General features: G+C 42.1%; 1 protein-coding gene across 3 annotated transcripts in view; it reads right to left on the bottom strand.

Moving 5' to 3' along the window:
* Positions 1-1,699: 1,699 nt before the first annotated feature.
* The window catches only part of LOC116731151 (uncharacterized), a 49,216-nt gene continuing 24,238 nt past the window's right edge, over positions 1,700-26,677 (bottom strand). For all 3 annotated transcript variants that reach the window (XM_032580700.1, XM_032580696.1, XM_032580699.1), the window contains 2 exons: positions 16,185-16,283; positions 1,700-2,739 (listed from right to left, as the gene is read on the bottom strand). In XM_032580700.1, the coding sequence (XP_032436591.1) occupies positions 2,632-2,739; positions 16,185-16,283 (207 nt within the window). In that variant the 3' untranslated portion in view covers positions 1,700-2,631. The remainder of the gene's footprint in view (positions 2,740-16,184; positions 16,284-26,677) is intronic.

Genomic DNA, 26,677 nt, shown 5'->3' with positions numbered 1-26,677 from the left:
GAGACCCAGACCCTCTGCGTTCCTCCAGAGACCCTGACCCTCTGCGTTCCTCCCGAGACCCTGACCCTCTGCGTTCCTCCCGAGACCCTGACCCTCTGCGTTCCTCCCGAGACCCTGACCCTCTGCGTTCCTACCGAGACCCCGACTCTCTGTGCTCCACCAGAGACCCTGCCTCGGGGGGCTCGTCGTCGCCGTCTGTGAGCGGCCCCTGGGACTCCTCATCGCCACCTCCAGCGCCGCGGACGGCCGCTGGACCGCCTCCGGGGGTCCGGCCTCCGGGGTTCCCGCCTCCAGCGCCGCGGACGGCTGCCGGACCGCCTCCTGCGCCGCGGACGACAGCCGGACCACCTCCGTGGTTCCCGCCTCCAGCGCCGCGGACGACCGCCGGACCACCTCCGTGGTTCCCGCCTCCAGCGCCGCGGACGACCGCCGGACCACCTCCGTGGTCCCCACCTCTTTTGCCTCCGCCCACCCTGTGGGTAGTTTTTTGTTTATTTTTGGACTCTTGGCCCTTCCTGTGTTTCCGCCCACAATGGTGGGTTGTTTTTTGTTTTTTTCTGGACTCTGGCCCCCCGTCCAGCGCCCCTCCGCCCACCCTTGTGTGTTTTTTTTTTTTTTTTTTTTTTTTTTGGGCGTCTGGTAGCCGCCCTTGAGGGGGGGAGTACTGTCAGGATCTGTGTTTTCTGTGTTCATTTAGAGTTTTTTGTGTCCTTGAGTCTCTAGGTTGTCCTGTCCTCCCCTTGATTGTTCCCAGGTGTGTCTCGTTCTGTCATTACCCTCCCATGTATTTAACTCCACCTGTGTTCCTTGTTCCTCGTCGGGTCCTCGTCAATGTCTAGTCTATTCGTCGTCAGTGTGTCCATGTGCCTGCTGCTCGTTGTTGCTGGACTTATTCATCATTAAAATTTCATTATTCATCATACCTGGGTCCGCTGCGTCTGCCTCACCACCCCTCACCTCACCACTTCATGACACCTCTTACTTCAAGATTAAAGAAGAGCGGGTTTTCCTTGTCTTCCTCTACCCAATGAGCCATTGATTTACTGTTATTCAATTTACAGTAAAATATTGTTAAATTAAATGACAGTGAATGACCTGTTAAAAACGGTACATTTCTGGCATTCCTGCTGCCAGTAATTTACTTGTTTTTTTTTTACAGTGAATTCAGTGTGGGGTAGGAATTTGAATACATACAACCTAGTAAAACACCACTTATGAGATTTCTCACTTTCTGCTTATGTCAACGCATCATGTGTAAGCTTTAGATTCATTCTCTACAACTTTCAGAACTCACCTTTTGACTTCTGTTTTCAGAAGTTTGACAAAGAAAAGTTGACTGTGACTTTTTTTGATCACTGCCAGGAGCAACCAATTGCTTTGGTATTGTAATACAGCTGCTATGAAAAATAGCCTGGCATAGGTAGGCTATTTTTCACTTCCACATGATGAATATTCACTTTTCTGAGAAACCATTTCCATTGCTTTAAAATATTTATCTGACTTGGTGTTCCCTTTAACATTTCTTCTATGACATCCACCTTGTGTTTTAGGTGTTTCCATTGGATCTAAAGGAAACTCTTGGATAAAAGATGTTGCAAAGACAAAATAAAGGCCTTTCAGCTGTTGTCTTACCATTAGTATTATTTATTCACAACAGCAGTGAAATTCATGGTAATTGAAAAATCAATCATGAATACTGTTTGAGTTTTCAAATCATTAACTTTATTTTTACTGTGATTGCAATGTTGATACATTCATATGAAGATAGTAGACCTAATGTGACAGCAGTGCGTAGTATACATGAGTAGCAAGCTGTGCTGAATTATAAGCAGAATAAAATTCAATTCTATTCTATAATTACAAATGAAATAATGGCCGTTTACATTTCGTGGAACCCGTGATTACTCAGTGGTTAACACTTTGAAAAAGAAAATAAATAATACTTGGATACAAGCATTTCTCTGCATAATTTCTCACATTTCTAACTAGTAATTAAAGTGCAGCAAAGACTTATAGATTAGGGATCAGACACTGTGTGCCAATTAGAAGGTGTGTGGTATGAGTAAGTTTGCTGATGAGTGGGTGTATGTCAATATCTGTTAAAACTGTACAGATGAAGTTGTGCCAAGTGAACAGTACTGTTAGTGAAAAGCAAATTGGATGACCAACCGGACAAGGAAAGCGCTATATAAAAATGTATTTTAGCAGACAACACAAATTATGAAGATGGAATTATAGAGTGGACACATCTATGCACAGAGTATAGTACATCCCGATTCCTGAACTTCTTAACAAGATTTACCTACCTCACAGTCTCAGCTTTAAGTTCAATCTACAGTTACTGTATGTCTGCTTCCCAAGTTTAATTGTTTCTAATAAAATTAATTTAATTGACTTTAACTGAATTAACTTCAGTCCAAATTTCCCTATAAACTTGTAATATATCAGCTTAGGACAATGGATTGGAAAGGATTAAAAAATTACTGGGGCTATTTTTTTAACCTAAAATCATTTGTTTCCAGTTAACTTCAAATGCAACCATCAACAAATATGTAATCATACGGAGTTTCTGAAAACAAAATTTTTATTAATGACGATCAAATTTTCTACTCTTAGCAGTGAAAGCTCAGTTCAGGATTCCGTGGCAATGCCTTCAATTGGTTCCACCTGAGGTTCAGTCGGTGGTGTGGAAATGTCTTCAATTTGCTCTGAGTCAGGTTCTGTCACAACTACTGCCACCTAAAGATACAAAGAAAACAGTCACAGGTCAATATAGCTTGCAGAAAGGATTAACTGTTAAGACACAGTCTTTAAAGAATACTCTTGCTTCAGATGATCCATACCTGTCAAGTCTCCCATTTTAGCCAGGAAACTACTGTATTCTAACCCTCTTTCCCGCTGTGCTCCATTACTATTACTATTTTCCCGTAAATATCCCAAATTATAGTTATTCAGTGATTCTTGAGATGTGGGACAAAATGGGTTTAAATTTTCCCAATTTATTTTTCAATTATTCCTCAAGCTTATGTACACAAATATGACAAATAATGTTTTGGAAATGTAAAGATGCCTCTTACTTGCAAACACAAGTAAGAGTTACCTCTTTTTTTTGATGAAAAAGAGGTTCATCAAATTTCATCAAAGTTTTGTAAATTGTCAGTTATGATGTTGACACATCATAGTTGTGACGAGCAAATTAGGAATAAAATAGAAGAAAAAACTAAAGAATAACGTAAGCTAACCAGAGCTACCTAGCCCTCTTAGCAAAGGAAGAGAAAGGAAGAGGTCATGGGGTCCTCTGAAGTTCTGATGTCCCCCAATAATGCCTGATTTTTTTTTACATTCTTTTTATGCCTGACGGTGTTGACAAAAACTTGGGACAAATTCAATGGAGTTGGAAAATATATAAAAATTATTTTTAATTCAATTCATTGATACTTTTATAATTATTTATTTGAATACTTATACTTAATTGCATAAGTTAAAGATAATATATTATCTTAGTATTCCTTTAATTGTTTTAAACTATTATAATGTATTGAGTTTTGCTCCAGGACAAGGGGTGTCTGCTTGGACACCATCCACCTACTACAATGTTTAAAATAAAAAAATATTCAGCAAACACCAGAAAAACATACATTGTTGTGCTCACATGGCCCAGGTTACGTTAGTCAGATATTTGAACAAATTATATTTTGTGTATAATTTTATTCAAATTTTGTGCTTTATCCATAGGACCTGTTTTGTCTCTCTTCTCAAGAATCACTGAATTACATCATAATATATTTTATATCATTTGTAATTTCCTTTTAAGAAAAGAAAGGAAGAAAAACATAGATGTAAATCTGTTTTGGTATAAAAAAAATTTGAAATTTTATATTTGAGCCAGAACCTAGATGCATGTTGATATAATCACAAAATAGACCAAACAGACATTTTGTGTCTGACAGTATGTGACATTTGTCTGGGCAATTAAATAATATAAAAAACCCTCTCACGGCCTCAAGGTAAAAAGAACTTCCACACTGAAATGTACTTGTACTATAACACTGTTAAAATGCTGGAGTTGTCGGTACTAAATTTTAAACTCAGTACCGATACTAGGAAAAATACTCAATGCCATTTTTGATGCCATAGCAACATTAAGAAGTAGGGTGGAATTCAGTCCTCATTTATAAAAAATATATATAGAAATTCCACCTCCCTATTTGGCAAAGTAGTCAACAGGAGTTTTTAAATTGTAAATGGTCTGTATAGTGCTGTATCAAGTCTAGGGTACCCCAAAGCACTTCACACTACATTCAGTCATAGCTGTCCTGGTCTGACAGGGGAAAGGAAAACGGTGTCTTTGCAATAATTGTCATACAACTTCTGTGTTTGCTTCTGATCTGATTGAAAGGCACTAAATTTACACATGTAGACTGCACTGTCCTATCATCACAAATTGACACATCAAACTAATGGATATTTTAGTCAGAGTCTGTAATGATTACTTATTATTTCTGATTGAAATTATTAGAGTTGTGCCCATATTCCACCCAAGGCAAGTGGGTGCTCAAAGAACCAGACTTAGAGGCTGAAACATGATGCAGGGCAATTTCTAGCTCTTGATTCATTTTCTCAAATTGTCCATTGGTTTGGGGATGAAAGTCAGAGGGAAGACAGGATTAAAGTCAACAAAAGTCTTCTTTTCAGACCTGAGAGACAAACTGAGGCCCTCTATTGGATACAATCTCTGAATGGATGCCATGTGAGTGGAAAACATGTTGGGGCCTGTCTTGGGTTTAGGCACTTAGTAGAACATGTATAAGCTAGGTTTTTCTGGTATGTCCAAACTAAGGCAGGTTGTTCTGTGCCTTCAAGCCAGTGTTGTCACTCTTCCAATGCTAATTCAATAGCTAAGAGTTCCCGGTCACCAATGTTATAATAGAGTTCAGGCTAAGGCAAGGCAAGGCAAGGCAACTTTATTAATATAGCACATTTCAGCCAAAGACAATTCAAAGTATTTGTACAAGAAAGTTAAAAACAACATACAACAAGAAGATGGTTAAAAAAAATCAAGCATATTAAAAATAGACACAGTAAACATTAAAAATTTTAAATATAGTGAATGAATAAAATAAAATAAAAAAAATTAAGAATAGGCAACTTCAAATAAGAAGGTTTTTAACCTTGTTTTAAATAAACTCAAGGTAGGGGCAGTCTTACAATGAACAGGAAGCTTAATCTAGAGCAGTGGAGCATAGAAATGAAAAGCCATATTTAGTTCTGACTCCCAGAATAGTTAGTAGGTTTGATTCGGATGATCTTAAAGGTCTGAGTGGTATATAGGGCTGGGGAAGATCAGAAATGTAGTCTGGGTTTCTATTATGAAGTGCTTTGTAAGCTATTAAGGAGATTTTGAATTCTATTCTTTGAGCAACAGGAAGCCAGTGCAGGGATCTTAGAACTGGACTGATATGCAGATCTCTTTTTGTTTTAGTAAGGACTCTTGCAGCGGTATTCTGGTCAAGCTGGAGCTATCTTATTGCTTTTTTTGATAATCCAGTAAAAATGGCATTGCAGTAATCAAGTCTACTAAAAACAAAGGCATGAACTAATTTTTCAGAATCTTGTGGGGACATAATTTTAGCAATATTTTTTAGATGGTAGTATGACGGCGAAGAGAAACGTTGAACGAAAAGAATGCAAATGGGTGAAGTTTGTTGTTGAGAAAGGAATGAAAGCATTGAAAAAAATCTTCCTGAGGTCTGAGAAGGTTTGGTCGGCTTCTTGAGTCCAGGAGAAAGATTTCTTCTAAGGAATGTTAAGGGAGCTGCAATAAGGTTGAAGTCTTTGATGAGTCGTCTGAAGAAGTTTGCGAAGCCAAGGAAACACTGCAGCCGCTTCCTGGAGGTTGGGGTTGTCCATTCCTTAACGGTACAAATCTTCTCTAGATTCGTTTTCACCTGTCCATCCTCCAACATATAGCCCAAAAAGGTTAAGGAAGACATATAAAAAAGTCACAATTTTCTGCTTTTACAAACAAGTTGTTCTCAAGTAAGCGCTGAAGAATAACCAGGTATTCAAAATGTCCAATGTGAGTTTTGAATGCAGCTTTCCATTTGTCTCCTTCTCTCATACGAACTAAGTTGCGTAGGTCGAGTTTGGAGAAGATAGTAGGTTTTTGAACTGAAAAATCAGGGGAAGAGAGTATTTGTTTTTAATGGTGATTTGATTTGAGCAGTTCAATGGCACAATGCAGACGTAGAGATAGAGCCAGTGTTTTGCTGAATGCTCTTTTTAGGTCATGGTATTCTGTAAGAACAGAGGACAGATCTGGAAATTCTGGTTCCGAGAACAAGGGGAGCGGGCTTCCTAGGAAGAACAAAAAATAAAATTGGTTTGTGATGATTTCCTGAGACCACCAAGGAAAGTGATCGGTATGGTACTTAATGGACCTCTGTCCAAGTCTCTGACTGGAATGGGAGAAGGGAGATTTTAAATCGGGATACCATACTGTTTAACAATTTATAGATTGATTAGGTTTTGTTCCGACCCTGAATCAATGAATGACAGTATGTAGTGCATCTCTTGATGAACACTGAGCAAAGAGGGGATAGTAAAATGAAGATTACTGAGCTTTCCAGCCAGCACCCCCACACTCACTGATGTGCCTCGGCTTTTCAGCGAACCGGGCAATTTGAAATAAAGTGAGTGGGAGACCCACAGGCAGCAATCGGTGTCTCATCTACATTGCAGCTTCTCAGGTGTAAGACGGGCTCGACCAATCTGCCTGGGCTCAGGCAGAAGTAACGGAAGGGAGATCTGGGTGTTTCGGTTCTCAATGGGACAGAGGAAGAAACAGTTCTTTGTCTGGACCTCTGTCTCATTCTGTTGTCAAAACAAACTGTTATATTGATTAACTTCTCTAGAGTGTCAGATTCGTCAAAGTAAGCAAGTTCGTCTTTTAATTTCTATGAAAGAGTATTGTGGAAGGCTTCTTTAAGTGTGACGTTATTCCACCCCGTTTCAGCTGCTAAAGTGCAGAATTCAAAGACCAACTCTGAAACAGATCGATTGCCCTGCTTTAAATTCCAGAGCCTTTTCCTCACTACTGGATCCCAGATCGAAAGTCTGTTTAAAGGACTCAGTAAACTCATAGAATGAGTAATAGTAGAGATTAGTTTAATTAATGACTGCCTCCACACATTTGAGGACCTTATCTCTTAAAATCCCAATATAAGATATTTTGCTGGAATCATCACAGAAAGAGTGTATTTGACCCATAAAAAGCATCATAATTTTAAAGGCTTGAAACTTGCTTTCTTTGGTTCAATACTGATAATAGCACAATATTTATAATAGCACAATATTTATTGCTCATGAATGCATGAGGATCGGAAATGTATAAGAGTAGGTCATCCGCATAAAGGGACACCTTATGGGTTACACCAGATCTCAGAATACCCTTAAAGCCCTCCTCGGCACGCAGGCACGTGCAGAGGGGGAGTGTGGGGGGCTTGAGCCCCTGCCCTCTTTATCCTTGATGCCCCTAGTGCCCTTTTTGAGTTTTTTTTTAAAATTTCTTTTTATGTTATTTTTAATCTGTATGTCAGAAGGCCTGTTTGTGCCCCTCAGCAATAATATTTAGCTAAATATAATAATTTAGTAAAAATAAACTATTCTTTCTGCCATCAGTCTAATAATGACTCTCAGAGCCTCCATGTTGTTCAGACTCCGGGTCCATGGTGAAGAGGAGGAGGGGACGGATCTGTGTCCTCTAACTATCAAATTATGGCCAAGAATATTTTTTCATACACTGGTTTGTGAATAAAAACGTAGGTCTGATGTTGACGTTAGAAAAACTGTTTTTATTTATATTTTCATAATCGTCCTTGCAATAGCGGGACAAAACCCGCCTCGCCCCTAAACTCATAAATGCTTCGACTGCAGAGAAAACTTCTGACTTTAACTTAATCATTCTGCTAAAAGCCCAGTTCACTAAAGGCAGTCTGAGTCAGTCCACCGACAGATATAAAGAATATCTGTCTTTATATCAGACATCCTGATATAAGACATGATACCGACTGTCACCGCAAGTAGCAACACAGCTCAAAGCCCAGGTACCACCTGGTACCACCTGGTACTACCTGCTCTCTGTTCTCTCTGCTTATCCTTAACGTTTCTACCAGGCGGGTTAAAGCCACTGCTGACGGGATCTGGGCTGGAGGTTCTGGGCTGTAAATGGAACTTATTGCAGAACCTCAAGTGTTAAAGGAAGATTCGGCCCAGAGAATTTAGAGTTCACAAAATAAACATCAGAGAAAATATTGTAGTAATAATTAGAACCGCAGCAAAAAGCCAAACATGCCACAATGAACTGAATCAAAATGTCCCCAAAGCATCAGGGGACTGACAGGGGCCACCGGGGGATTCCAGGTAGATTCCAGGTAGATTCCAGAGATGCACATCGCAGCAGCTGTTCCTCCAGGGCCGGCCCAAGGTAATATGGGGCCTTTCCCCCTCCTTCCGGAACCCGTCCTACTAAGAACCTCAGCATCGCTAACATGCTTAAATATAGATAAGGTGACTCTATGAGAGGGAGACCAGGTTTACTGGCAGAGTTTAAAATCAATCACTGATTATTGGTTATTTGCTTAGATGTATTTGTGAACAAACCCAATTCAAACACAAAGATTACACCATATTGTAGCCATGGTAACACAACAATCAAGCTATCAAGATGATTGTTTGAAGTTTTACAAAGTAAACTTCCTAATTAAATCCTAAATGTACTATTTATTTTACTCAGCTGATGTATTAAACACCTGCCCCTGCCCATCCTCAAGACGTTCTACAGAAGCACCATAGAGAGCATTCTGACCAGCTGCCTCTCTGTGTGGTGTAGAGGCTGCAGCGCCTCCGACTGGAAGAAAGTGAGGAGAGTGGTGCGGACAGCAGAGAGGATCATCGGGGCCCCCCTTCCCTCCATTCAGGACATTTCATCCCAGCGCTGCGTGTCCCGAGGCCGAAACATCATCAGTGACCCCTCACACCCCCACCATGGACTGTTCTCCTTGCTGCCCTCTGGAAAGAGGTTCCGCAGCATCCGGTGCAGGTCCACCAGGTTCCGAAATAGCTTTTTCCCACTTGCCAGACTGCTGAACTCTTAACTGGACTGCACTCAAAATCTGGTCTCCACTTCATACCTTGCACATGTACAGAACTAAGTAACTTCCATTTTACTGTCAGTCCTGCACTTTATATTTTATATTCATATTTATATTCATATTTGATACTGTATTTTATTTTATTTTATTTTTTTTATTTTATTCTGGAGTAACCTCACAACATTGGAACCTCAAAACACTGTCCTGAGCCGTATGCAACGAAATTTCGTTCTGTATACACCCTGTGCATGCAAAATGACAATAAAGTCAGTCTAAGTCTAAGTCTAAGTCTAAATCAAATTTAATAACATTGTCATTCTCTATAAATGATGCTACAGGTTTAGATCTATGGTCTGTGTTACAATTAAACCATTTCTAGGGGCCCCTGAATGGCCCCTACCAGCAGCTACTGAGTTTTCTTTGCCTTGATATTCCAGTCTTATAATTCTAGATCTCAGAGATGCTAGCATCAAACTATTATATAGAGTTAACCCCTTTGAGCTTTTTTGATCTATAAATCAGTCTGCAGCCAGGTTGCTCTAGAGGTTAAATAGATATTACTAGGGCTTAATTAGTAAAATGGAAGCAATTTTGGTTGTTTCATAACTTTATAACCTTTGACCTTCTCTCCTCTGGTCTGTTTAACAGCTACAGTCTCAGATCAGATCAGCCCTCCAGGACTGTCAGCAGCAGAAACAGAAACTTTATACCTGTTGGGGAAAATATAGACTATATTTGCTTTGCATTTCCCCGCATGATAAATTCTTGATTAATATGGGTTGTTGCTGTGTTGTTGTATGGAGTTTTTGTTCAATGTGCCCCTTTTTTAAATTTGAGTCCCTGCCCCTCCATAGGTCTCTGCATGGCCCTGTCGGCACGCAACCAGATGGCCAGAGGTTCTATTGCGATAGCAAATAGCAATGGAGACAGAGGGCATCCTTGCCTAGTGCCCCTTCCAAGACGAAAAGGCGAAGACACCATGTCATTTGTTTTAATTGAGGCCACCGGCGATGAGTACAACAGCTTAACCTAAAGGATAAAATTATTATCGCCCCATTTTTTATTTTATTTCTACAAACAAAAAATAAATAAATAAATTGTGAAGGGCTCCCTGTCGGTCAGGGGCACTTAGAATTGTCCTAACATTTCCTCCCTATATGGCGTCCCTGAGTGGATATCACAACTATGCTAATTTAATCAGCACAAGTAACGGGAACTCCAAAGCATTGTTTTCAACCATCAACACCATTCTACAGCAAGTCTATCTTATCTAAAAGTAATAGTTTAATAATTAAAGTTGATAATTCCACAATTTCTCCTTCTCCTACAGCTAAAAATCTGGGTGTCATCCTCAATAGGACCTAGTCATTTGAATCTCATGCCAATAACATTACTCGATCTGCATATTTTCAAATGCGAAACATCAACTGTCTCCGTTAATCTCTTACTCCCACAAGTACAGCCATCCTTATCAACATGGCCGGCCCCAGGCATAAGAAAACTAAGCGGCAGCTTCGGGCCCTGGAGCTGTTAGGGGGCGCCCTAAGTAGAACAGATTTTTATTTCTTTTCTAATTTTTTTTCTATGTGATTTTATTAACAAAAACACACCATTTCATTATAAAGTTGGGATTATTTTTATTAGAATAGTATATATTTGACAAATATAAAAAAAAATCATTCTTTTTATGGACAAAAAGAAAGAAGAAAATGCTCCTGGGGGGTTCCTGGTGGCCACAGGTCATGTTTCACTGGTACTATGAGCTGCCATGCAATGTGCAGCGCACATCCAAACGTCCAAAGCACCAGTGAAAGAAAAGTTAGCAAAACAATGAAAGAGGAAGAACAGAAAAAAGACACTATAAAGGTATGTTTTCATGTGTCTTGGTAAAGTAATGTTTATCCAAAACATTTGTGGAACTGCTAATAGAAACTTAGCTTGATAGCAACCTTGAATGGTGAAATTCAACAACCAAACATTTATGCTAGAATGTTTGTATTTGTGTGAAACTGAGTTTTAACTTTAAATGAGTTGATTCTTGTAGTTTGCCTTGTATGTTTCTGAGGGGTGTTTTTTTGGCTTCAAAACAGCATGTTTGATAGCGTTTGATAACAACAATTAAAACTTCTCAATGTTTGACATTGTTTAGCTTAATGTTTTTACATCCAGTTCCATGGCTACTGCATTTGCTGCTGAGCATGATAATTTATGTGGCTAAAAACAACACTATTTTTTACATCAACTTCTAAGTTATTTGAAACTTCTCCAATAAAAATTGTTTAAAGGCACAGAATCAGTCCAGTGTCGGTCCACATTGTCAGGTGAGAAATTCACCTGGTATAAATAAAAATTTTAGCTATTGTAATTACACCTAAAAAAAATTAATTTAATCAAAGAATGTTATGAATATGTATATATGTATTACATCTTAAGTAGGGGTGCACCGATTGCAGTTTTTTGGACGATCGAAGCTTATCGGTCTTTAAAAATACTGATATGCTAATTTTGACCAATACCAGTTTTTTTGTCTGAAATGTTGGTAAAAATAGCAAGGAAATCACTCAGTTGGTAACAGTGGGATAACTATGGTTAACTGTGAATGTGCAGACATGACCTGGTTGACCGGTCTGTCAGTCAAACCTCTTTCATTGTAGAACAGAAGAGGACAGTGGATGATTTCTAACCCTTTGCTGAGATAGATAAGGTCAGGAGATAAAATTGGCTTCACATGCAAGTATCGGTCGATCACGATCCCCAAAAGTTAAGAAAATCAGCTGGCCAATAAATCGGCTGATCAATAAATCGGCTGATCGATAAATCGGCTGGCTGATAAATGCATCCTATATTATACATGTATATAAGATAAGATAAGATTTATTTGTCATTGTCATCAACAGATTACAACGAGATTGAGATTTGCTCGACTCGAGTTAAGATGCAGGTTATGTGTATATACATAATATACAAAGATAAAGAAATAAATAGTACAAAATGAGAAATAAATAGACATCAGAAGATGGTTGCAGCGCCTGGAGGTGTCGCAACAGAATTTACATTTTTAACAAAGTGGTGTCAAGAGCAGAAGTTCTTATGCCTTTGAATTTAGTGCCGTGATTGCCATCGGGTAAAAACTGTTTTTTAGGCGATTTGTCCTGGTTTTTATTGCTCTGTATCTCTTGCCTGATGGCAGCAGCTGGAAGAGACCATGGCCAGAGTGTGAAGAGTCATTTAAAATGTCCAAAACTTTCTTGTGGAGCCTGGAAGTGTAAATCTGTTCCATAGTGGGGAGGGGGCAGCCTATGGTTCTCTCTGCTGCCCTAACAACCCTCTGGAGCGCCTTCTTGTCCGCGGATGTGCTACTGCCGTACCAGACACACAGACTGTACGTGAGCACACTCTCTATGGAGCAGTGATAGAAGGCCTGCAGCAGGTCTGAGGGGAGACGGTTCTTCTTGAGTATTCTCAGAAAGTACAGTCTCTGCTGTGCCTTCTTCAACAGCTCCTTGGTGTTGGTGCTCCAGGTTAGCTTGTCCTCCAACTCCATGCCCAGAAACCTGAACACTGGGACCCTCTCCACACAGGTCCCACTGATGGTGAGAGGCTGGATGTCCGTTTTGTTCTTCCTGAAGTCGATCACCAGTTCCTTTGTTTTGGAGGTGTTGAGGAGCAGGTTATTGACTTCGCACCACTCTGACAGCCACTTCACCTCATCCCTGTACTCCAACTCCCCCTTCCCGCCTGAGATGAGACCAACAACAGTCGTGTCATCTGCAAACTTTATGATCTTGTTGCTGAGGTGGTTGGAGACACAGTCATGAGTGTAGAGGGTGTAGAGAAGTGGGCTGAGCACACAACCCTGTGGCGATCCGGTGTTCAGGCTCAGAGCAGTGGAGGTGTGGGGGCCCAGTCTGACCCTCTGGGAGCGACCTGTTAGGAAGTCCAGGATCCAACTGCAGGTGGCTGGTGGGAGCCCAAGGTTTGCTAGCTTGGACACCAGACGTTGGGAAAGTATAGTATTAAATGCTGAGCTGAAGTCCACGAAGAGCATTCTGATGTAGCTCCTCTTCTTCTCTAAGTGGGTCAGGGCAGCATGAAGGACAGCGTCCTCTGTGGACCTCTTTGCTTTGTAGGCAAATTGGAGAGGGTCCAGCTCAGCAGGCAGGCCAGCGAGGATGTGACTCCGCACCAGTCTCTTGAAGCACTTCATGATGATCGGTGTGAGTGCCACTGGACGGTAGTCTTTCAGGGTGTTGATGTTGGTTCTTTTCGGCAGGGGGACAATGGTAGAGGACTTTAGGCAGGAAGGGACAGTGGCTTGAGACAGGGACTGGTTAAAAATCTTTGTGAAGATTCCAGCCAGTTGGTCTGCACAGTCTTTAAGCACCCGTCCCGACACACCGTCAGGTCCCGCAGCCTTCCTTGGGTTCAACTTCCTCATCACCTGCCTCACCTCACACTCCTCTACTGTGAGAGCAGAGCTGCTGTGGACAGGGAGCTGTGATGGAGCTGTGGTAGGTGTTGCCTCAAAGTGGGCAAAGAAGATATTCATCTCCTCTGCCAGGGAAGTGGTTCCCTCCGTGCATGGTTGCTGGATCTGTAGTTTGTAATGTGCTGGACACCCTGCCACACCTGCCTAGTGTTGTTGCTCCTGAGCTGCTTCTCTATTCTCCCTCTGTATGATGCCTTAGCTTGGCAGATGCCTCTATTCAGGTTGGCTCTGGCAGAACTGTAGAGTGCTTTGTCCCCAGACCTGAAAGCAGCGTTCCTGGCTTTCAAGAGGCCCCGGACCTCCTTAGTCATCCAGGGTTTCCTATTCGGATAGATTCTCATGAGTCTGTTCCTGGTGACATTGTCCGTGCAGAACCTGATGTAGTCCAAGACTGCTGAGGTGTAGTTCTCCAGGTCCTGATGTGCAAAAACCTCCCAGTCAGTTCTCTGGAAGCAGTCCTGTAGTTGGTGAGAGGCATCCTCAGGCTAGATGGTGACAGTCCGGGTTGTACTGGGGACACGTTTCCACAGGGGGGTGTAAGCAGGGATCAGTAGCAGGGACACGTGATCAGACTGGCCAAGGTGTGCTAAGGGTTTAGCCCTGTATGCTTGTCTGATGTTTGTGTACAGCTTGTCCAGAGTTTTATCACCCCTGGTTGTGCACTTTATATATCCAATATACAGTAGGATACAATGTAAACAGTACTGTCAGAGATGCGATAAGTTTAGAGCAGGTGTATTATTATTATTCTTAAAAGTTCTGCGCAGAGTTTCAGGATGATCATTTGGGGCAATCTAAGCGCTAATAAACCGTCATAATGTGCCAGCAGATCAATATGATCTCTGAACACATGCTCCCTTGATCACAAAAGAAACAGCAAACCTGAAGACATAAAACTGTAACTGGCTGAATGTTCTCTTTTGTGCTTTTGTGGTTTGTTGATTCCTCTTCCTGTTGTCTGTTGCCATGGTAACGAGTCTGTGTGTACAGTAAAGTCGGCACAAAGCGAGGAAAAGCACAATACAAATAGTGAAAAGTGGGGCTATACATGGTAATGGTGCATCACCAATCCATTAATATATATCGATGGGCAGCAGTGCAAAAGAGGAAAATCTAATCAACTATCCCACACTAATAAATTATATTTCATCCTCAGTGGTAATAGATGCTGTGAAGTTGAGATGATTAAAAATAAAAAACATATTCCAACATGTCTGCGATGGACTGGTGACCTCCTGGACGGATGTATCCTGCCTCTCACCCGTTGACAACTGGAGACAGGCACCAACAGCTCTACTAACCCCAATGGGATAAGGGTATAAGAAAATGGATGGATAGGATATTGTAACATGTAAACTCAAATGTTAGGTCTGTGTAAGCTGATATCCATTAAATGCTTGAGACTGAGACATCATCATCAAATAAATTCAGCCCAGTTGGTCCACAAAGTATGGAAATATTACTGAATTCTGAGTTACCTTTTCCTGAAGTTTCTCTCTATGGGACAATAAATTACATTTCTAATTTATTCCAGACAATACAAAATCTTGGTTTGATATCATCAAATAAATATTCAGATTCATCATCCTAATAACTATGCTTGCTTCAGAATGAAAAAAATAAAGATTTTTGGGTATTATGAAATGTTAAGAAAATTATAGTATTTTGTCCACAATTTTGTTCAAAATTAACCCGAAATGTTTTGCTATACAGAGTTTGCTTCAGAAACTCACTCACCCTCGAGTGACCTCAAGGGCTGTCAAAATCAGCAACAAGGAAACACTGAAAGACAGTAGTTTTTGTTCTCATGCAAGACGTGAAAGCCATGTCAGTGCAATGTATCCATGAACAGAGAACAATGAAGTTACTGAATTCAGTTCACCAATGAAAATGTTACTACATTCCCATGTAGAATGTTACTAGATTCTCATTGCTGTAAAAAACAGCACGTTATTTTACGTATAATTCTGGCATATGCTGCCACCCTGGGAAATTCATGCCTATCTAATTTTTCTAGATCCGTCATTGTCCCTCTTCTTCATTACTTGATCTAGCTTCTTCCTCCAAAACTGCAAATCAATTGTTCAAATCTTCACTGAAATTGCTCACAACTTCCTCCACTTTTTAAAAAATTTTTTTATTGAACATAAATATTTATCATTGACTCAGTGCAAGAGGAATCACTCACTGAAAATACTGTGTGTGCGTGTGCCTGTGTGTGTGAGACAGTTTTCTTGGCAATAGAAAAACAGTAAGTGAATCTACGTATCCATCTGGAAAATTTTCAACTTCAATATTATTGCCAAGTAAACAGAGTGTTGATGAATCAGGGACTCTGCAACTCAAAATGTTGCAGTTTATAATTTTTCAGTTACTGATAATGGCTGCTTCAACATGTATGTGTCTCTGTGTTGCTATGTGATAAATTGGCAACTTCTCCAAAAAGAACCCCACAAGACTGCATAGATAAATAGGCTTAGAGAAGAGAAGGGTAAATGTTTAATTGCAACTTTGTATTAGAACCAAAAACAGACAAAAAGTACCTGAGGAGGCTGAACTGCAGATTGAGGAACCTGAGCAGTCTGAACTGCAGGATCAGGTGGGGGGCGTGTCTGTGGATAGGCTGGTCTGTGACTTGAATCCTAGTGGTGAGATAAATACACAGAGTAAAACAGAGGTTTCTACACAACACATATTTCTATGTGATACAGGAAAAGTATATACATTTATTAAATCTTCAAATATTTTATTTATATTTTCAAAGTAAAAAATAAAAGTAAAAAATATGTTTGTTTTTCTTTCAAAAAATAAACCTAGAATACCAGATAGTTTAATACTCATCTTTAAATAATATCCTTTAAACTTGTTCTTAAGATCTGGTGAAATCACAGGAATGTGGAGCTTAGTTAGGAAATCATTAATCTTGTTACAATTGCAGGGTTTCCCCCAGAAAACTTGCTAAGCCCGGTGGCCGAGGTGCGGAGGCTGTCCACCATGTTTTTGTATTAAAAGACAGGAAAAGTAAAAATATTATTGGGTGTGTTACGGGAAGACATCACCAGTGAAACAATATTTAAACCCACAACTAGTCTTAAAAACAACAAATAAAAAAAAAACACAATTAAAATGAATATTAATTATTTGCACTTTTGTTTAATCCAAATTAAGTCAGCCAGGGGCGCCGTATGGGGGGAGGGAAAGTTAAGACAATTCTAAGGGGCTCCTGACCGACAGGGGGGCCTCCACAATTTATTTATTTAATTTTTGTTCATAGAAATAAAAAAAAAATTAATCATATTGTGTTTTCTAAGACTGTTTTTAGCAGTAAAAATTTTGTGTTCCCACTCGAAGAATAAAAAACATATATCCATATTTGCCCTGAACCCCCCTGGATCTGCATGAAATGGCTCATTCCTGCTTGGTGCACTTGACTGTGAAGGTGTTCAGCAGCAGTCAGTAGAAGACAAGAACGACTGTGGTGGTTATTATGCTGCTAAGAAAAATGATAAAATTAGGTTTTCAAAAAAAAATAAAAATAGAGAGGGAGAGAGAAAAAGGTAAGAGTGTCAATGTGTAATCCAATTTTTCTCCAAGAGGTGGGTAGACTGTGTGAAATTATCAACTATTTAGCTTAGCTATAAACTACTGTTTGCCTCCTTTTCACTAGCATTTAATGAATTAAGGAAAAAAATTACCAAGATATTCATATATTTAACTTGTCCCTTGTACCTTGTACTTACCACCTTTAACAACAGATGAGTCAGTCAGCAGCAGCTCTAATCCACGTCCCTCCTGACCTGCCTCTCCTGAGTGAAATTAAAGCTGCAGTATGTAACTTTTCTAAAAAATATCTATATATATTTTTTAAAAATTTAAGGAACCTACTTGCTGTATGCGGACTGTTGGATGTAAAATTCATGAGAAATAAATATTGTCCTAGAATCAGTATTGAACCAAAGAAATTAAGGTGCAAGTGTTACTCGTCTCTACTTATAGTGACGAATATAACAAATGATGTTTTGTTTTGTTTTTCCGTTTTTTTTTTCTTCTGAAGACTTTCTGCTTTCCCTTGATCTTGGAGAGCCTGTAATGACGAACAGTCAGTGAGAGAAAGAAAGGACAACCGCCGTCTTCTTCCCCAAACTCTATCTTTATTACAAATTATTGAAATTATGAAATTATTAACATTTCCTAGAACAATCACATTCCTGTGTCCTTTCTTCTGCTACAAAAAAAAACACACACAGCCTTCACCTGTGTAAAAAGGTATCAACTCTCACCAATCAATCCAGAGTGCAGCGATCTACATTAAAAAAACCATTTCTCAAATAAGAGGATTAATTATGTTGAATACTGCAAGAGGGAGATGTAATAATGGACAAAACCTTAAGCTCGCTCTAATGTGTTTTCAATAACTACTGTCCGACTGAATAAACTACAGTTTAATTGATTACATAGCAAGGGAGAAAAAGTAAAGTCTATAGTAATAATAATAATAATAACAATAATCATAATAATAATAATAATAACTCCTTTTTAACAGATAAAACAGCACAACGTATCTCAGGGTACCAATGTTTAATCGGGGAGTGGAACGGAGCTGAAAAAAAGATACATGTAGCGGTCTTCAGAACGACCGTTATGCGACCGTTGTAGCTAAAATGTAGCTAACCGCGATCCTAACGAATCCTTTTTTTCTTTATTTATTTTCAATGTTTCAGCCCAACTATCAATCAAATTACAAATCATATCCAAATATACATTGTTACTCCACATTTTTAAAGGGGGGGCGGCCCTCACCAGCTTCACACTACTAACCTGTAATGACGAACAGTCAGTGAGAGAAAGAAAGGACAACCGCCGTCTTCTTCCCCAAACTCTATCTGAAGAGCGAGGGGCGGGGCTCCTCAATTCCGGTCTCCTGGTGAGACGTTGCCCGAACCTTCGTTACCCTTTTTTTTCCTTTTGTTTTAAAAACCCATATATGTAATTAGTTGCAATACTATTAATTTATGTGTGGTGGCGTATATTTTCTTAAACAGATTTTCTGGACTATCACCAAGTGATAATTAAATTCTCCCACTTTATGGTGTATCACACACTCCCCAACAAACAAAGGTGGCTCCTGACACTTAAGTCTCCAAAATAACTTGACTGAACATACATTTCTTTCAAAACATTGCAAAACAAAAACATGTAGTGTTTTGTGTTGCAGGTCGCTCAAGGTGAGTATACAGTGTATGATGTATATTTTACAGTAGATGGATATGTAATGTATGGTGTATGTGTGGGTCAGGTATGTCACTATCTTTCCCAAGTGTTCTATCTACAGTGTATTGGGCACATAACAGGTAGGTAAGGGTTAATGGGTGGGGGTTGGATAGGATGGAAGTACGGTGAGGGGAAACACTGGTGCATACACTGCATTGGTTGGGTTCCAACTGCATTCACCATGGGGTGCGGCTGGTACACTGGTTGACCCAGAGTCGTGTAAGTGAACATATGTCTTGGTCGTCTTTCTCTTGTAGACCGTCTCAGGGGGACTGGGTGTTCCATGTCAACAGTTGGGGTATTATCCTCTTGAGAGGCAGAATGTATGTCCTCCATGAATGTGGGCTGGAGCTCCTCAACATATTGTCCATCTCCACTGCTTGACCCCTGCCTTCCACTCCTGACACATTCTCCTTCCTGTCCAGGTTCGGTTGGGATTGCTTCCATCAAACTGGTTTCATTCTCTTCAGCTATCTCTTGGAAAGCATCGGTAGTATTTTGATCAGGTGGGTGACCGTTTGGCCTGGGTCTCTCCACAGGTATTCGAAGCCAGTAATGAGGTGTTCCCTCATCCTCCTCTTCATCAGAGTCATCTGTGTTTGAGTACAGTACAGCATGTCTGGCCTGAAGGTCGTTTGAACTCTTTTTGGCTTTCCTTTGTGACTCTGCTGTACTTGTGGTCAGGTTCTGGACTGGTTCTATAGGTAAGTCGTTTACCTGTAACAGTAGGTTTCGGTGTAGAGTGCGTACTGGCTGACCTCCTCGCTCAGGGCTGACTTTATAGACAGGATTGTCACCCACCTGCTCTCTGACGATGAAGATCTGTTGCTCCCAGTAGTTTCTCAGCTTTCCAGGGCCCCCACGTTCACCGAGATTGCGTACCAGTACTCTGTCTCCAGGCTGAAGGACGACACCTCTGCTCTTCTTGTCATAGTATGTTTTTCCCTTTATGCTGGATTGTTGGCTGTTTGCATTGGCTATCTGATATGCCTCAGTCATTTTTCGAGCCCACCTCTCGGCATATCCATTTGGCTCTTTAAGTTCGGCCTCCTGGTCTGTGATGAGACCAAAGAGGATGTCAACAGGGAGGCGAGGATGTCGACCATACAACAGATAGTACGGGGAGAACCCTGTGGCCTCATGCTTTGTACAGTTGTAGGCATGGAGCACATGAGGTAGGTGATCCTTCCAGTTCTCTTTCTCTTTCTCCCCCAGAGTCCGGAGCATCTGCAGTAAGGTACGATTTAGTCGTTCGGCCGGATTGCCCTGGGGGTGATATGGGGAGGTTCTTGAATGGGCCACACCAGCTAATCGTCTGAGATTCTTAAAGAGCTCATTCTCAAACTCCCGACCCTGGTCATGATGGAGTTTGGCAGGGTACCCAAATCTCGGGATGAAATCATTGAAAAGCCGGTCGGCTGCTGTCTTACCAGCCTTGTTCTTGGTGGGATAGGCTTGGGCAAACCTGGTAAAGTGGTCAATCACGACCAGGATGTACTCGTACCCACCCCTGCTGGCTTCCAAGTGAAGGAAATCGATGCATAGCAGCTCGAGGGGAGAAGTCGATGTAATACTTCCCATTGGAGCTCTTTCATTTGTGACTGGTTTCTTCTGTTTGATGCATGAGCATTTCCTGGTGATGTAGTTCTCTATATCACTTTTCATGAAAGGCCAGTAGAATCGCTCCCTTGCCAAGCTCAGCACTTTCTCAACGCCAACATGATTCAGGTTGTTGTGGAGGTGAGTCAGAACTGTTTGTTTATATGTGGCGGGCAGAACCAATTGTTGTCGACTCACAGTTTTTCTGTAGAGCAGGTCATTCTCCAGGTATAATTTGCCCCACTCTCGCAGCAGCCTCCTCGTGTGTCCATCAACTTTATTTCTTTCTTCCTCTGTTAGTGGTTTGTCTTGTTGTTTCAACTCCACAACTTTCCCAATGGCGGGGTCTTTCCTTTGTTCCCTCACCAGCTCATCATGACTGACTGCCTGCAGACCCTCGAACTGGGTTTGGCTAGGGTGTGACAAGTTGAGGGCTGCCACCCAGGCCACATCTCTCTGTTGAGCTCTCCGGCTTCCTTCCCATGCAGCACCGACTGTGTCCTCTGATAGTTCTTCAGAGCATTCGACCATAAAAGTGTCTATATCTAGGGGCCATCGTGACAAGGTGTCAGCATCAATGGCAGTTTTACCTGGTCGGTATTTGATGTCAAAGTGGAAGTCAGCTAACTGCCCCACCCACCGGTGACCCACTGCATTAAGCTTGGCAGTGCTCAGGATGTATGTGAGTGGGTTGTTGTCCGTGAAGACTGTAAAATGTGGGGCATAGAACAGATAATCACGGAACTTGTCACATATCGCCCACTTCAATGCCAGGAATTCAAGTTTGCCACTGTGTAGGTGATAATTCTGTTCCGCTGGTGTCAGTGTGCGTGAACCATATCCAATCACCCTCATTTTTCCATCCTGAACTTGGTAGAGAACCGCACCCAGACCCTTTTGCGAGGCATCAGTATGAAGTGTGAAAGGGCGGTCGAAGTCGGGGTATGCCAGCACTGGGGGTTTGGTCAGTCGGTCAATGAGCTGCTCAAGGACCTGTTGATGTTCTTTGGTCCACTCTATTGGGGTTCGAGAGGACTGCTGGTGGCCTTTTGTTTTTCCCTGTGGCGATTTAAGCTGAGAAGTGTCGGCCTTTGACTGAAGCAGGTCATACAGGGGCTTGGCTATACGTGAAAAATCCTGCACATATGTTCTGTAATAGCTCAGGAACCCGAGCATTTGCCTGATGTCCCCAACTGTTTGTGGTGTCTTGTGTTTCAGTGTTTGTACTGCTTCAAAATCTTTGGGGTCCATCCTTACTCCATCTGCCGACACCAATCGCCCAACGTACCTGACCTCCTTGCGAAAGAGCTCGCATTTCTCTGGTTTCAACTTTACACCATGACGCTGTAAGGCTTGGAGGACTCTGCGTAACACCTGCACATGCTCTTCAAACGATCTGGAGAAGCACAAAACATCATCGAGGTAAGGGATGCAGCACTCATCTCTCAGCTCGTCAAGCATCCCCTCCATGCTCCTTTGAAAAGCTGCTGGTGCGTTTGACAACCCAAACGGTATTCGGACCCACTCGTACAGGCCCCATGGGGTTATGAACGCAGTCAGGTACCTTGACCCTTCAGCAATGAAGCCTTGATGGTAGGCTTTCCCTTGGTCCAGAATTGAGAACCAAGCATATCCTCCTAGGGAGTCGGTGAGGTCTTGGATTCTAGGGATGGGGTGGCGGTCAGGTACGGTTTTGCTGTTGAGGAGCCGGTAGTCGACGCAGAGTCGTAAGGACCCATCTTTCTTCCTGACACATATGACAGGGGCTGCATATGGTGACTGAGATTTCACAATCCAACCTTTAACCAGGAGTTCCTGGATGTACTCCTTCACTTCTTTGTAGAGTGGCTTTGGAATGGATGCATAGGCTCTTTGGACTGGGATATCATCCTTAGTCCTAATTTCCATCTGCAGAGAAGGGATGCATCCAATGTCATCACCGTCACGGGAGAAGGCTCCACACTCCTCACAGAGCACTTTCTTCACCACCTCTTGTTGTTCGAGGCTTAGGTGACTGACCTCGACAGGAGGGAGCCAGGAGTCAGTTGGAGAGCTGCTGGAGGATGCAACTCCATTGACCCTAACTGCAGCCATTTCTTTTTGGTGGGACCCTGGAGTGCTGGTCTCCAGGACCTTTGTGACATGTTGGATGGTTCCCAGGGGGGTTCTTTTGGGTAGGGTGACCTCATGTTTTGAGTGATTGGAGATGGGCACTTTAACATATGGTCGCCTGGCCTCATTGACTTTTAAGAGGCCCTCCCCCACACCCAAGTGTCCTAAAGCAGTGCTCCCCTCTGCAGGCTCATATAGGACAAAAGGGTCAATGATGTTAAAATTTGGGGGTACCCTGCACCACACATGAACTGTTCTCCCAGGGGGGATAATAGTGTGGTCTCTACCCACCCTTATTGTGACTGGATCATCATAGGCTCTGGGAGGCACCTGGATGAAACTCACAATGGCCTCCACCTGTTCCTCCTCTATCCCAAATGCATCACGGAGGAGACTGACCACTGTGGTAACCGCCTCACCCGAGGACTCCTTCCTTTTAATGATCTCTTCCAGTACATTGGCTCCAAGAAGGGGCTGGGGCAGGGGCAGCTGACTGACAAGAAATGGAGCCTGTATGGTCAGGTTGGGGTCATCGTTTCCTGCTAAGTTGACAGTGAGCTCCACCCATCCACTGTACGGCACTGAATGACCTGTAACTGCATAGACACTAAGTTCCTCCTCTAATAGCTCAGAAAGGGGTCTCACTGTACAATTTGAGATGTGAGTGGCAGCCCATTCTTGGTCAATTATACTCACTTGTGACCCTGAATCAAATAGGGCTGTAATTGGGTAGCCACCAAGCAGGCATTTCAGGAGGCTTTTCTTTCCAACGAGGGGTGCTTTACAGGTGACTGTTCTCTGGCTGAGAGGTGTATGAGGCTCCTGACGTTGTCTTCGTTGGAGGCGTCTGGCTATTTGACTTGAAGCTTGACCTACTGTTCGGGACTGGAACTGCTCACCGGTCTCTGGGTGTCCCTCATCAGAGACCGAGTCCCGTTTCCCTGTGGCTGGACTCGCTTCAAGCACCCAATCGCCCTGTGCCCTGCTTCTCCACATGTAAAGCAGTGGTTACACACCTGTGAGTTCTGCTCGGTACACACAGGGCAACGAGCCATCCTGCCCCTCATCTGAGCTGCGGGTTGCCTCAACAGAGGTCGTGGCCAGCTGCTTGAGGATGGTTGGTAGGGAGGGTGTGGCTGCATGTGGGCTGACCTAGTTAGAGGCAGAGACACTTGTGGGTTAGCTGTATGCAGGTCCATCAATGAAGCCACCATCTGAGTCAAGGCTTCAACTTGAGCACTGAGCTGTCCTATTGTCTGGAGATTCTTACTGTCTGCTGCGGCATCTTGTGACTTGTTGTAATCACCTCCTGTTTCAGCTTTGGTACTGTGTGCTTGTGTTGTCTTTTGTCTAGGGAGTTGGCCCAGCCTGCGTTGGTGCTCATTCTCATCACTCATGATTTTCATGACTTGGCTGAGGATTTCCTCATCTGTAACTTGGCTGTTTGCGATCAGGGGCCCCAGTCTCTGCCGGAGGTATGCATGTTTCGTTCCTAAACCCTGGTATATGGTGTGGAGAAAGACTTTTTGGATGGTCTTGGGGTCATATGTGATGTCTGTACTGGTGTGCCGAGTTTGAAAAAGAAGTTTCTGTTTTAGCCCAATCATGCGGTACAGGAACTGTTGAGGTGGTTCTTGGTCTGATTGCCTGGCACACATCAATTCTTGGAACATCTCAGTCGATGCTTTCTCACCGAGGTGGGACCTGAGGAAGCCTTTGAGCTCAGAGACAGTGATTGAGTCTTTGTTTACGAGCATGTCTTTAAAGGCTCCTGGTTTTATAATCCTCAACACCCCCCTGACCACTTCAGTCTCTGTGAAACCCTCTTTTACTCCCTCATCGATTTGTTTACTGATGTTGTTGTAGCTTAAATCAGAGTTCTGATCTCCTACCTGACCACCGTGTACTTTGAAATCTTTGCGCTGCAGGTAGGAGAGGTCCTTCAGACACACAGGTTGATCCGGGGTCATTTGTGGCCTGTTATATAACTCTGACTCAACTTGGTGGAGAGAAACTGGAATTGGTGTGGTCACACTAGATTCATACTGCCTGAGTTTCTCGCCCAGTTCTTCATACAGCTGTCTCAGACCTTCTACCGACCCCATTTTTGTGTTGGGTTGGGTAATAGAGTCAGGCTGGGACTGCATGACTGTACTGTTAAAGTGAGCATGGGGTTGTAATGTGGAGTGTTTGATTGTTATAGACTGAGTGTGACTAGGTTTAATGCGTGCACAAACATCATCTAACACACTTTCTCCAGAATTATCAGTAGCATCAGCATTCGTTAGCTTATATATCAAATCATTCAAATCCAGCAACCAACCCATACCTTTGTCTTCCCTCTCGAGTAAGGCATCAGACTGCAAAAAGGAGATGGCAAAGTCCATGCAGCTTTCTTCATCGTTTGGGTCCAGTTCACCTCCATACTGGCGATTAGTAGCAATGTCTTTTGCCACCTGATAAACACTGTCGCTTGGGAGTTGGAAAAGTTGTTTCTTAATGTTCCATATTAACCCTTTGCGAACCTCTGCCATGGTGTCTGGTTCTACTACCGATCGGTTCTCCAGTTCAGTGAGTTGACTCCTCTGAAGATAGCGTACGTTGTCCTCTGGATCAGCAACTTGGCTCAGCTCCAACTAGAGTACGTTGTCCACTGGATCAGCAACGTGGCTCAGCTGCAGCTCGAGTGCGCTGTCTTCTGAATCGGCGATGTGGCTCCTCGGCGATCAGCTTACGTTGAACTCAGGATCAGCAGTGCAGTTCCGGTGGAGGATCGCGGTTCCTTCCCACTCTGATCTTCCACTTTGGACACCCACGGGTTGACTCCTGGCCTTCAGCTGTGTCACCTTGGTCACGTGGTTCTGGTATCTCTGGATCTTCTCCCAATATTGTTGATGAGGAGATCCCGGACGAGCCCCCACAGTTTGTTACTCGTCTCTACTTATAGTGACGAATATAACAAATGATGTTTTGTTTTGTTTTTCCGTTTTTTTTTTCTTCTGAAGACTTTCTGCTTTCCCTTGATCTTGGAGAGCCTGTAATGACGAACAGTCAGTGAGAGAAAGAAAGGACAACCGCCGTCTTCTTCCCCAAACTCTATCTTTATTACAAATTATTGAAATTATGAAATTATTAACATTTCCTAGAACAATCACATTCCTGTGTCCTTTCTTCTGCTACAAAAAAAAACACACACAGCCTTCACCTGTGTAAAAAGGTATCAACTCTCACCAATCAATCCAGAGTGCAGCGATCTACATTAAAAAAACCATTTCTCAAATAAGAGGATTAATTATGTTGAATACTGCAAGAGGGAGATGTAATAATGGACAAAACCTTAAGCTCGCTCTAATGTGTTTTCAATAACTACTGTCCGACTGAATAAACTACAGTTTAATTGATTACATAGCAAGGGAGAAAAAGTAAAGTCTATAGTAATAATAATAATAATAACAATAATCATAATAATAATAATAATAACTCCTTTTTAACAGATAAAACAGCACAACGTATCTCAGGGTACCAATGTTTAATCGGGGAGTGGAACGGAGCTGAAAAAAAGATACATGTAGCGGTCTTCAGAACGACCGTTATGCGACCGTTGTAGCTAAAATGTAGCTAACCGCGATCCTAACGAATCCTTTTTTTCTTTATTTATTTTCAATGTTTCAGCCCAACTATCAATCAAATTACAAATCATATCCAAATATACATTGTTACTCCACATTTTTAAAGGGGGGGCGGCCCTCACCAGCTTCACACTACTAACCTGTAATGACGAACAGTCAGTGAGAGAAAGAAAGGACAACCGCCGTCTTCTTCCCCAAACTCTATCTGAAGAGCGAGGGGCGGGGCTCCTCAATTCCGGTCTCCTGGTGAGACGTTGCCCGAACCTTCGTTACCCTTTTTTTTCCTTTTGTTTTAAAAACCCATATATGTAATTAGTTGCAATACTATTAATTTATGTGTGGTGGCGTATATTTTCTTAAACAGATTTTCTGGACTATCACCAAGTGATAATTAAATTCTCCCACTTTATGGTGTATCACACAAG

Source organism: Xiphophorus hellerii, chromosome 13, assembly GCF_003331165.1.
Source record: "Xiphophorus hellerii strain 12219 chromosome 13, Xiphophorus_hellerii-4.1, whole genome shotgun sequence".
Lineage (NCBI taxonomy): Eukaryota > Metazoa > Chordata > Actinopteri > Cyprinodontiformes > Poeciliidae > Xiphophorus > Xiphophorus hellerii.
This window is presented reverse-complemented; position numbering and strand designations above follow the sequence as displayed.